The 12,566-nt window shown below is 51.8% G+C and overlaps 1 protein-coding gene across 1 annotated transcript in view; it reads right to left on the bottom strand.

The window, feature by feature from the left end:
* Positions 1 to 4,561: 4,561 nt before the first annotated feature.
* Positions 4,562 to 12,566, bottom strand: part of ARAP1 (ArfGAP with RhoGAP domain, ankyrin repeat and PH domain 1) — a 115,504-nt gene continuing 107,499 nt past the window's right edge. Inside the window, 3 exon segments of the mRNA XM_078390560.1 lie at positions 4,562 to 5,643; positions 6,841 to 6,880; positions 9,828 to 9,983. Coding sequence (XP_078246686.1) covers positions 6,863 to 6,880; positions 9,828 to 9,983 — 174 coding nt within the window. The 3' untranslated portion in view covers positions 4,562 to 5,643; positions 6,841 to 6,862.

Raw genomic sequence — 12,566 nt, 5'->3', positions numbered from 1 at the left:
GAACCTTGCTCGCACCTTCCAGAGGAAACCACCCAGCTGTGCAAATATCAGCGTGCTGAGCCCAAAAGCTGAGGAAACTGAGCTTTTCTTCTTCTTCTTCTTCCAGGTGCCAGAGCAAGGCTGGGCTTTGCGGAGAGAGGGGGGGGGACGGCAGGGGATTGTCTTGCAGGAAAGCAAATGCCAGCGAAGCGAAGCACCTCGGGTGGCGGAGGATGCAGGCTGGGTGGAGAAGGTTGGAAAGTGGGAGGAAGACACGGGTGAGCCATGGTCTTGCCCCTTAAATATTTCGACTCCCTGCCTACTCTGGTGACATCTCTGGGCCACAATCCACAAAATCCCTTTTGCCAAATCGGACCTCTCTCTCTCTCGAGCCCCGTTACCACCTTGTCCATGGTAGGCCATAAAATCAGCCTCGTAGCACAGTGGTTACACTGCAGTAGTGCAGCCAAATCTCTACTTATGACCCCTGATTCAATCCCAGGTAGCCGGCTCGAGGTTCACTCAGCCTCCCATCCTTCTGAGGTCAGGAAATTGAGTACCAACCTCACGGGGGTGGGGGGAGAACGTGTCACCTGCATAATTAAGCTGTAAACCACCCAGAGAGAGTTTTAAGGGCTATGGGGCGGTATATAAGCAGCACATTTTGGTTTTCTTTTAGAAAAGTCAGACCTTCTGCATTAGAACGAGGGCACTAGGATGGCCATTATTCTGAGGATGGCTCTACTAGAGAGGGAGCTAGAATTCCATGTAGATCGAGTGTCACACCAGACTCCAGGAGACCTGGTTCAAATCCTTGCTCGGCCATGGAAACTCTCTCTAGAGGGTGGTGTGAGAAAACCACTCCTTAAATATCTCACATACACTGAAAACCCTACTAGAGGGCCACCATCAGTTGGAAATTAAAAGACGCCTGCTTCTGGGGAGGAAAGCGATGACAAACCTTGACAGCATCTTAAAAAGCAGAGACATCACATTGCCAGCAAAAGTCCGAATAGTCAAAGCTATGTTTTTTCCTGTTGTGATGTATGGAAGTGAGAGCTGGACCATAAAGAAAGCTGACCGCCGAAGAATTGATGCCTTTGAATTGTGGTGCTGGAGGAGGCTCTTGAGAGTCCCCTGGACTGCAAGGAGAACAAACCTATCCGTTCTGAAGGAAATCAACCCTGAGTGCTCACTGGAAGGACAGATCCTGAAGCTGAGGCTCCAGTACTCCATCTCATGAGAAGAGAAGACTCCTTGGAAAAAAAACTGATGTTAGGAAAGTGTGACGGCAAGAGAAGGGGACGACCGAGGATGAGATGGCTGGACAGTGTCTGCAAAGTGACCAACATGAACTTGACCCAATTCCGGGAGGGCGTGGAAGACAGGAGGGCCTGGCGTGCTCTGGTCCATGGGGTCACGAAGAGTCGGACACAACTAAACAACTAAACAACAACAACAATCAGTTGGAAGCCCCTTAAAAGTAAACAAGAACAGCAAATGGCAGGTCACTTAAGAAATGATGGTTGTTGTGGGTTTTCCGGGCTCTTTGGCCGTGTTCTGGAGGTTTTTCTTCCTAACGTTTCGCCAGTCTCTCTGGCCGGCATCTTCAGAGGACAGGAGTCATTAACTCTGTCTGTGTTCTGGTGTCGTGTGTGGGATAGTGAAATTAAGAAATCCTTCGCTGTAACTAACCAGGCAGCTCCTCAGGGACTTGAGCACCGGTTTCTAAGGAAAGAAAGAGCCTAGTAGGGCCATCTGGAAAAAGAGAACAAGCTGAGCAGGCATCAGAAAGGGACGGCAAGTTTCCCAAATACAAGAAGCAACATTTTAAACTAAATAAATAAGCAAGGAAGCACAGATGGTTCTTTAAAAAAACACAAACACACAAAATTTTAGTAAATGTTTCCACCGCAGGATTTTTTTTCAGACCATTTGTTTTACAGCCTGTTTGAAAATTCTTTATGTCCCAGGGTGGGCTAGTGGGGGGTGGCTTTCAGTAAACCCCCCCATTGGTGTATCAAATGGGAATTGCACAAACACACACACACACACACCGCTTGTGCCTAGCCCACTGAGGCTCCCTCAGGACAGATCCTAACATCTCAAAAAATAGAAATAAAAATTCAAAAATTCTAACCCAAACATTAGGAAGAACAACCTTCAGAACACGGCCAAAAAGAGGCCGAAAAAACCCACAACAACCATCGGTCAGTATCCTTTTTCGCTGGCACTAGCACTGCCTTTTCCTCACACGGGAGTGACGTTCTTGATCTCCCCTTTTCCTTTGTGGAATCTCATCACATACTTTGGTATTCTGAACCCTTGAAAAACGGCAGGTTTCAACAAGAGGAAGGTGTAGCGAGGGCGCCGCTCTCCCTTGAGTGGACCTGGTTCTTTTGCCCTGTTTGATGGTTTATACCACAGAGATGCAGAACTAGCTTAGATTTGGTTCGTGTTTCACCTGAAGATGGTGAAGTTTTGAGGCAGAAGCCTCTGAAGGGATGAGATGAGTAACACACGTTATGAGACAAAAAGCCTTTATCGCTATCCAAGCCTCAAGAGGGAAGACTTGAATTCCTGTTGCATGTGAGTCATATGCTTGAGAAGCCAGCTATTCTAGGTCAGTCCTGGCTTATTCCTTGATAGTGTTTAAGAAGTCTCTGGAGGAGGTAATAAAAGCAGGAATCGAACCATTGAACCTCCATTCCAATCCGCTACTTCCACAAAACGCAGCATCCAGACCAGAATCAAAGAACATGAGAGACACTGCAGACTAAAACAACCAGAAAAATTGGCAGTAGCTGAACATACCCTGAAACAAGCTGGGCATGAAATCCTATTTTAAAATATTGAAGTACTGGACAACACCAGCAATTATTATGTTAGACTGCACAGGGAAGCCGTGAAAATCCACAAACACCAGCAGAGCTTCAACAAAAAAGAAGTCTGAAACTCAGCAAAGCCTGGCTCCCAGCACTGAAAAACACAGCCTGCAAAAAGGTCAATGAGCTCTACCCAGCCACAAGGACCGGGGATCACTGCACACAAAAGACTAGCTAACGGCACCCATCAATCACAGTGACAGATCATCTCTCCCCCTTGTCACAACAATACACCCATAACAAAAAACACCCTGATCACCACAATCACCCCATCTCCTGAAAAAGACAAAAAGCTGATCCCACACATGACACCAGAACACAGACAGAGTTCTGACTCCTGTCCTCTGAAAATGCCGGCCAAAGAGACTGGAGAAGCATTATGAAGAAAAAAAACCCAGGACACGGCCAAACAGCCCGGAAAACCTACAACCACCATCGGATCCCGGCCGTGAAAGCCTTTAAGAATACAAATGCATTTATTATTGGCTTTCATTCATATCTTGCTGGACAGGGATCAACATCCGGGACAAGGAACAACCCTGGGCCAGCTGAAGGCCGGTTTCCTTTATAGATAGACACACCCACACCTGTCTTACCAGCAGTGAATCCCATCAAAACATCCTCTCCACATCCACCCACGTCAGGGCCCTTGTCTTTCTAAAAGGAGGACACAATTCCCACAGGGCCACAGCTGCCTCCATCTCTTCCCCCCCCCCTCCACTCCCTGCTAATGGAGCCTCAGAGCTGAGGGCGTCTAATGGGGTCTGGGACCCAACACGGAGGGAGGGAATGGTCCGGCTTCCATTAGAGCTGAAGCCACAACCACAGCATCGGTGTTAATGGATGATGGCAGAAAAGCGTGGGTTGGGTTTGTTTGTTTTTTTAAGTATATATATATGGTTTTGGTTTTTAATGATGAGAAAAGCTGAGAAAAAAAATCTCACCACTTGAGCCAACTCTTTTTGCATGTGCACAAAAAGACACACACACACACACACACACACACACACACACACACACACACACACACACACACACACACACACGTACACACACAGAGTGGGCGCCCACCAAAGGAAGTGGGCCTAGGAAGTGCCCGACACCTGTTCGGACACTAAACAAACCGGCACGAACCGCCAAACCAAGCGCTTCGCGCCCATCTCTACTCCAGACCAATCATTCGTTCTACAGAGGTCTGCATTCTCTTAAGGAAATAAAATGCAGGAAACCAGCGGCCTCTTCCGAGCCTCAGAGGCCCCTTTATCTCTCACAAGCTAAATCCTCGCCCCAAGAGTCTCGCCCTGCAGGAAAAAAAGACCCCGACACTGCAGAAAATGAGAGACTTGTCCCTGGCAGGCAGCCCTTGGTTCATTTTTCATGCCATCGCTGGCCAAGTTTCAAAGGGAAGGGAAGCCTGACCAAGCCCAGGGCTCCCCCCAGCAGCTGCTTGGAATCCAGACGAGCTGCTGACACCCGGTGGACGGCTCCACTTTCCCCGGCTCCTTCCTGGAAAGGCTATAAAAAACCCATTTCCTTCAGCTGCAGGACCACCACGTTAAGAGTCAAGAATCTGGACGGCAGCGCGGCTGTCCAAGAGGCTGGACTTTCCATTTGACCTTCTGTCCTCGGTCCTGAGCTGGCAGCCCATGAGGATAGTGGACTCCCCGACGGAGCAAGGCGCCAGAGACAACACCACAGTCTTCCACATACATTTATTAATATTACAAAAAGACGACGGACAAGGAACAACCTCGCTGGAGAAAGATGGTGCCTGCCCCTTTTTCGCAGCTTCCCAGCGGTGGTGGGTGGCCTTCCATTTTCCTGTACGTGGGAAGAACTGGAGACACCGCTGCCTGTCCCCCCCCCATCCCACAGCAGGCGGGTTTGAAGCGCCTGCACCCCATCCCCTCCCGACGGACAAAGCCTGGGGGGGGGCCGCGTTTGGCGTCTTTCGCTCCTCTCCACCCACCCGCCGGGATGGGGGTCCCTAGCCTGATCTGGGAAGTGGGGAAGAGAGGAGGACGCTTCCGCATTCGTGACACCATCCCCAGGAAGGCAACGGACTGAAGCCACGTGGAAAGAGGGTGGAGGACGTCCATGGGGAATCAGTCCTTCCCATCCTCACGGGCTCTCCCCCAAAGTAGCAACAAGAGGGAGGCATTCCTTATCCCAGTCCACTTTCAAGGAAAGCGGATTCTGTCGCTCATGGCTTTATGGATCCCACCACCATCACTGGCCAAAACAAAGATCAGAAAAGCCCAGCAAAAAATATATATAATAAAAAAATCAAAAAAACAAAAACCCACCCTTGCTCTTTGTCCCCTGCAGATGGCTGGACAGACGCCATCCAAGCTCTGCTAGACAGAAAGAAGGAGTCGGCCGCACGGGCACCGGGTGAAGGTCCAGGCGACCCGAAGGCAGCAAGATTCCGGTGCCCAGTTCCAAAGTTGGCCAGGGAGTGGATTTGGCAGCCACGGATCTGAGAGGCATCCGCACCTCTCTCGGTTTCGTTCCACTTGGGATGCAGACACCCAGCAAAGGCTCGTGGGTTGACCGGTCCACTTTAGAAGCTGTCCCGCCGGCTGGGAGATTCCTTCGATCAACCATGTCTGTTTCCTGTGCCCTTGCTGTGTGTGGCCTTTGGAGGAAGGAGGGGGGCTTTAAAAAAAAGGCTGCCTTCCATTCTCAGAGTCCCTCCTCCGAGCTTTCCCGGTTAGAAAAGTGCTCCTTTTTCTGGCAACCTCCTCCACACTTTTTTTTTTGTCTTTTGCAAACAAATCTGCAGACAGAAAGGGAAAGAAAGGAAGGTGACCTCCAGGTGGCTGGAAAGAGCATGGGAACGCTGCGGAGGGAGGAAAAGCAGAGGCAGGGGGCCGTGGGGGCCATTTTTAGCAGTTCTAGAATGATGAACCCTAGAACAATGGAGCTGGGAGGGGTCTCAAGGGCCATCCCGTCCAACCCCCCTGCTCAAGCCAGGGATCCCAATCAAAGCCGACCTGACGGACTGTTGTTCAATTTCAACTTGAAGGCCTCCAGCGTTGGAGCACTCGCCCCCTCCTGAGGTCATGAGTTCCACTGTCTTACTGCTCTAACAGTTAGGATGTTTTTTCCTGATACTCAACCAAAACCTGACTTCTCTGTAACTCAAACCCCTTATTATGAATCCTGCACTCTGGGATGACTGAGAACGGATCCTGCTCCTCCTCTGTAGGACGTCCTTTCAAATATTTGAAAAGTGCTCTCCTCTGTCTTCTTTTTTTCAAAGCTAAACATGCCCAATTCCTTCAGCCTTTCCTTCTCCTAGGGCTTGGTTTCCAGGCCCCTGATCATCATCCTTGTGGCCCTCCTCTGAACTTGTTCCAGTCTGTCAGCATCCTTCTTGAAGTGTGGTGTCCAGAACCGGGCACAGGACTCTAGGATGAGGCCTCGCCCGTGCTGAACAGAGGAGTACTACGAGATGGGGAGACTAAACTTTTGTTAGGACCTCCTCATCCTGAAATGGCATTGGCCTTTTTTGCAGCCACGTCACCCCTGTGGGCTCATATTCCTTGGGCATGGCAGTTCACGGGTTAGCTTTTGAGTGGGTTTCAGGGCTGAGTCTCTGGGAATACAAGATGAAACAGATCTCTTCTTTAATGTCTGTGTGTGTGTGTGTGTGTGCATGCGTGTGTGTGCGCACGCGCACACTGAGAAGCTCATCAGAGGCACTCTGTCCCTGACCCCATCCGAAGAGACTTTTTTCATCACCCAATGTCGCCTTGGCCACATGCCAGCTTTTTGCATCTGTACGAACCCCCTGCCTGCCGTTACTGCTGAAGTGCCAGATCACCCTGGAGAATATTTAGACGCTGGGCACTTTTTGGTGAGACAGAAGAGAAAGCCCTCCCCGAAAAGGAGGGCTGCAGAGCTGCTCAGAACTCTCCCAGGGCCCACCAGGAGAAGGATGTCACCGGGGCCCACTGTGAGCGAGCCTTACCTGGCGTGTTCGTCTTCCAGCTTCAAACATCCCGAAGGAGCTGAAGAGAAAAGAGAGAGAAGGTCAAGAGGAAGCAAGACTTTTTTTTTTCAACATGAAAACCAGCCTCATCAGACATCAACCTTGTCTGATGAAGCTGGTTGGTGCCCAGACTCATCAGACAGACCGCTGGGGGGTTCCCAGGGGAAACAGACAAACAAAAATGAATCGAGAGGTGACGTTTCCGGGGATTTCAGCTCACCCGGTGGTGGGCAAACTGCCTCCTTGGCGCAGAATTTTTTTTTCTCTTATGGTGCCTGTCCTCAGCCATGGCTTTTAGCATCTTCTTCCTTCCAGAACTTCTGACTTGAATCCCTCACCTGCTGTTTTAGAGCTCACAGAGGACTTCACCTCCTTGGCTTGGCGCCAAAGGCCTTCCTCCTCACCGCCCACGGGTGATCCTACGCTTTCTGCAGGAGCAGCACCCCACACCCCAGGGGAACGTACTCCTTCGGGGCATTTGAAGGAAACCGTTCAGGCCTAGGAGCTATTTCCCCTGGCCGTCTTTAGCTGGAGATGCCCATTTAGTTCACTAGCACGCAAGGTATGGGGGGGGCGATCCTGAATTGTGGAGCTTTTCCAGAAGGAGTACAACAGATCACGGAGGATCTTTCAGAACAAGAGGGAGCTTCCATGTTCAGAAGGAGCTGGCCCCGAGTACCAAAGGCTGGAGATAAATAAGGCCGGAGAGTTGCTGCCTCTGTGCCCTAGGGTGGGCCTCCAGAAGCGCCTGGCCAGCTTTTGTTGAGAGGCAGGAAGGACGCTGGACCTCACAAACGTTGCGTCCGGCCCAGCAAGACCGTTTTTTAAAAATTAACAGGGCGCCGGCCGGGCTCACTGACTCAACACCATCACAAAGAGTTGTGTGTGTTTTGAGAGTGGCTGGGCGTGAGTCCTCACAAAGGTCGCCCTCTGCAAACGTTCTGGAAACCAGAGGCAGACGGAAAGAGGCAAACAGAAATATGCAAATATATCATCAGCACGCAGAGGTAGGCAAACACGCTGAGAAAGGGGAGCGCTTCAGACACAAGAGGCAGGCAGAAACGTGGTCGTAAAGCAAGGGGGGGGGGATGGAGAAGGCCATTAAATAATTATCAGTAGGCACAAGAACGCAGACACAGAACGAGAAAACCCGTTTCCCTCCTGAGTCTTCCACTGGCGCCCCAGCTGCCCAAATGATAGGAAAGGGACACTCTGGGTTTATCAAAGGCTCGGTGATATCATCACCTCTCTCCGTAAACAAATGTGACCCCCGTCAACGTTTCCTCATTATAGCACAAACATAGAATCGTGGAAGAACTGAGTTGGAGAGGGCCGGTAAGGCCATCGAGCCCAACCCTCTGCTCAAGGCAGGGCACAGATGGGCACAAACCTCAGTTCGGAGGTTCGTGTCGGTTTGTACGCACAACACCACAGGTGCTGCGTGTTCCCGTCCTCCACCTCCCCGGCCAATTCCCCACTCACCAGTTGGAGCATGCGCCTCTCCTCCTCTTCCTCCTTCTCCTCTTTGATTGCTAGACCAGTTCACAGGTTTGCCTGTCCTGCCCCCTTGCCCGAGGGAGCGAGCCGCCAAGGAAGCAGGCCAGGGGAGCTGGCACTCCTGCCGGAGGCTGGCTAAACAGCTGAAGACAAGGAGGAGAGGAGTGTGCGCCTGCTCGGGAGTGGGGGATCCAGCCAGGGAGGCGGGGGAAGGGAACACAGGGCACCACCTGTGCAGTACATACGAACTGGCACGAACCTACGAACCTTCGTGCCCATCCCTACTGTAGGCATCCAGATCAAAGCACATCTGACTGTCGGTGGTTCAGTTTTCCCTTGAAGGCCTCCAGCGTTGGAGGGCTCACCACCTCTCGAGGTCATGGGTTCCACTGCGTCCTGCTCTAACAGTTAGGACGTTTTTCCAGAAATTCAGTCAAAATCTGGCTTCCTTTAACTTGAGCCCATGGTTGCCTGTCCTGCACTCTGGGATGATCAAGAACAGATCCTGCCCCTCCTCTGTAGGACGGCCTTTCAAGGATTTGAAAAAGCACTATCGTATCTCCGCTCGGTCTTCCTTTCTCAAGGGTAATAACATGCCTGGTTCTTTCCGTCTTTCCTCCTACCTAGGGTGTGGTTTTCTAGCCCCCTGGTCCTCCTTGTCGCCCTCCTCTGAACTTGCTCCAGTTTCTCATCATCCTTCCTAAATTGTGGCGTCCAGAACTGGACACGGGACTCAAGCGGAGCCCTCGCCGGTGCCAAACAGAGAGGGACTAGTGCTTTTGTGTACGATGCTGGGCCCAGGTAGAGCGAGTCTACACGACACCATTACATCCATTGGATCCCACGCTAGCTGGCATGGCTCAGCCCTGTTGCGTCCGCGAGGTTCCTTGTTTGCTGGGGAGGGGCCCCTCTTATAGCTCAAGGGTGGCACAAGGGCCCCCTGGCTGAGAATGCCCAAGTCTCTCCCCAACCCACGAGTTGTGCAGGATGGAGTCACGGCAGCTGACGGGCAATCGAACGGCTAGAACAGCGTACTGCGTAAGTCCATACCTCGCCTGCTCTCATTCGCCGTATGGCCTACAATGGACATTGGAAACAACTCCAGCCATTTACTGACCCCAGAAAGGCCAAAGCTGCCAAGACAGCTTACAGAAGCTTCCTTGTGAATATATAATTTTCTGAGGATGTGCAGGAATTAAAATCCTGTCAAAAAAAAATATGGATTTCAACCTGAGACTGGTTTGCCTTTTAAGGCTTCAGATCCCAAATCTCTGACACCGAAGGAGATCCAGAGTGGACCAAGCCCATCCGGCATGGCTTTAGGAAGCCCCTTGCCTCCCCCAGGCCAGCTGGACGCTGTTCTCTTCCTGGCACGCTGCACGCCCTACAGTGATCAGTTCAGTCCCAGGTCCTGCACATCCCCAAGCGAGACAGGGTGCTCAGGAGAAAGGTCTGAATGCCGTGCTCACCGTCAGAGGGTCGGTCGAGAAGGCAGCGACGCTGTTCCTCATCTCGTTCTCGTTGCCCCGAAGTGGGATCAGAGAGATGTTCCCCAGCCGGGAATCCTGCGGAGTCCGGGAAGCCCGGATCTTGGACGACTCCGAAGGCCACACGTTGCCCCCATGCTGGGAAGAAGGGGGAAAGGACAGGCAAGAGATAAAGGGCAGAAGGAGAAGGGCTGCCTGACTCCTTGCACAAGGTTTTCGTAAAACGACTGTGCCCTTTGTAAAGGGTTCTCGTTTCTCACCTATGAAGCCCTAAACGGTCTGGATCCAAACGATCTCATCTCCCTCTATGAGCTTGCTGGGGCATTCAGATCCTCAGGGGGAGGCCTTCCTCTTGGTCCCTCCACCTTTGCAGGTGCCTCTGGTGGGGATACGGGAGAGGGGCCTTCTTCCCTGTGGCTGCTCCCAGAGACGGCGGAACTCCCTCCCACTGGAGGCCAGCTTGGCCCCCCACTTCTTGGATGTCCTTCTGCAAGCAGGCCAAGACCTTGCTCCTCAGGCAAGCTTTCCCTGAATAACTGGCTGCCTGAGTGAGTTTTTTAAATGGACATTTGTGCCTTTTACTGCTTTGAATGTGTTTTGGGGTTGCTTTTGCTCACCGCTCTTTAGTGTGGTGCTTATTTGACCCTTTTTAGTATTTGTGTACTCACTGTTGTTAGCCCAAATATTGCTTTTTAATGATATAAGCTGCCTCGGGTCCTTTTTAAGCAATAAAGGTAGAACAAAGTATTTTTAAATAAATAAACAAGAGATGCACCAGTCTCAAAGGCTGAGCCTTCCAGCGTCTCTCGGCACCTCCCTCTTTCCAAACGGCCATGATGTCACCTGTGCCCCCCCCTTACAAACCCCACGAGTCCCCCTGGTTCCCTTTCTAGAATTCTGGGGTCCAGGACCTAGAGGGTGGGAGTTATCCCGCCTCTGGGTCTTTGGCTCTTCGCTCCGAGGGGCACCACACGTCCCTCCCCGCAGGCCGGCCACCGCTGAACGTTCCTGAGGGAACTGCAACTCCCAGAAGAGGGAAGGCGTTTTTTGTCTGCAGGTGGCCATTCCCCATCCCTGTGGGATGAGGGGGGCTGTATAGTCCAAAAAAAAGAGAGGACCTCCTCGCTGTTCTGATCCCATCCAGCCTCATTTTATCCACGGCACGTCCTCAAAGAGAAGTCCCACTGGCGAGTCACATTCCAGGGCCCCTGCCCTCATTCTGCCTGGCCGATTCTTCCCCGCCTGACCCACTCCTGCTTTGCTGTGGGCCCTTCTTCAACCCTCCCTCCCAGTCAAGCCCCGTCTTCTTCCTCTCTTCTCCCCTCATCTCTGGGGCAGGGAGACCCACTTCCTTTTGGCCTTCTGGACAGGACCCCGGCAGGCTCTTGGCGCTACACAGAAAGGTTTGTTAAGCGGTCGCAGGATTTGTGAAGAACACGGAAGTATCTGAGCATCTTAAAAATGTTCCTTTTCTGGACTCCTGACTCCCAGAATAAAGGCTAGAGAAGTCTGGGAACCGAAGTCCTAAACAGGCATGACTTGACTTGGTTCCACATGTCACACTCCGTGCCCTGGACTTTCTAAAACTTCTCTCTGGTGGAGAAGATAGGTGGGGGCCTGCACCTGGGTGAAAAGGGGGGAAGGGGCCAAACGGGGAAAGATGAGCAAGGGGATGAAGCTTTAGGAAAGGGAAGCTTTGCGGAAGGAGTGTGTGTAGACAAGGTGGGGGGGGTGTTTGGTGGGAAGGAACATCTTAGCAGAGACCAGCACCCATTATCTAGAGGAGAGTGGCATCTGGTTACCAGCCACCTGCTGAGAGCTAGGGGACATTATGCCGTATTTTTCCATGTATAAGACACCCCCGTGTATAAGATGCCCCACTTTTCTAATCCAAAATTAAGAAATCTAAGTGGGACTTAACACGTGTAAGGGGAAAGGGATCAAAGCACTGCAGGATCGCTTTGATCCCTGCTTTCCCCTCCACTTGTTTTTGTTCTCTCCTCAGCTTACTTCCGTGTATAAGACGACCCTCAATTTTTAGTCTAAAGATTTTAGACAACAGTATAGTCTTATACAGTGTCATCGAAGCAACCAACATGAATTTGACCCAACTCCGGGAGGCAGTGGAAGACTGGAGGGCCTGGCGTGCTCTGGTCCATGGGGTCACGAAGAGTCGGACATGACTAAAAGATAGTCTTATACATGGGAAAATACGGTACCTTGTGTGTGCTCCAGACCCACCAGACTACAAGTCCCATCACACACACACACAGACACCAGCCAGCACAGTACAATTGGAGAGCAACCAGTTGCCTGGCTAAAGGCTACAGACAGCCACGCTCCAGGAGCCACTTGGGGCCAGAACAGGAAGAAGGCCATCTTTAGGCAGAGAACAAAGCCAAGCCGCTCAAGACAAATCCCCAGGGTCATCTTCTAATAAAAGGAATCAACTGCTTTTGCCCTCCCTCACCATCAGGAGCTGCCGAAGCAGCTGAATAAGGCTGGGGAGAATACTTTGGGGCGGGGGGGCATCTTTTGCAGCACTCCCTGCCTGGAACGACCAGGAGCGCCATGAATTATGCAAGGAAAAAGCCTGCGTGAGAGGCTTCTGTCTGCATAATGGATACCGGTCTGCTCTGGAACACGGATCCCTTCGGACCCGGGGCTCATCTCCTCTGCAAGGCTCAGAAGAGGCCACGTGGGTCACTGGTTTCCAGCCCC

The sequence above is a fragment of the Pogona vitticeps genome, chromosome 3 (genome assembly GCF_051106095.1).
Source record: "Pogona vitticeps strain Pit_001003342236 chromosome 3, PviZW2.1, whole genome shotgun sequence".
Taxonomy (NCBI): domain Eukaryota; kingdom Metazoa; phylum Chordata; class Lepidosauria; order Squamata; family Agamidae; genus Pogona; species Pogona vitticeps.
The sequence above is the reverse complement of the archived record's forward strand: the minus strand, read 5'-3'. Positions and strand labels throughout refer to the sequence as shown.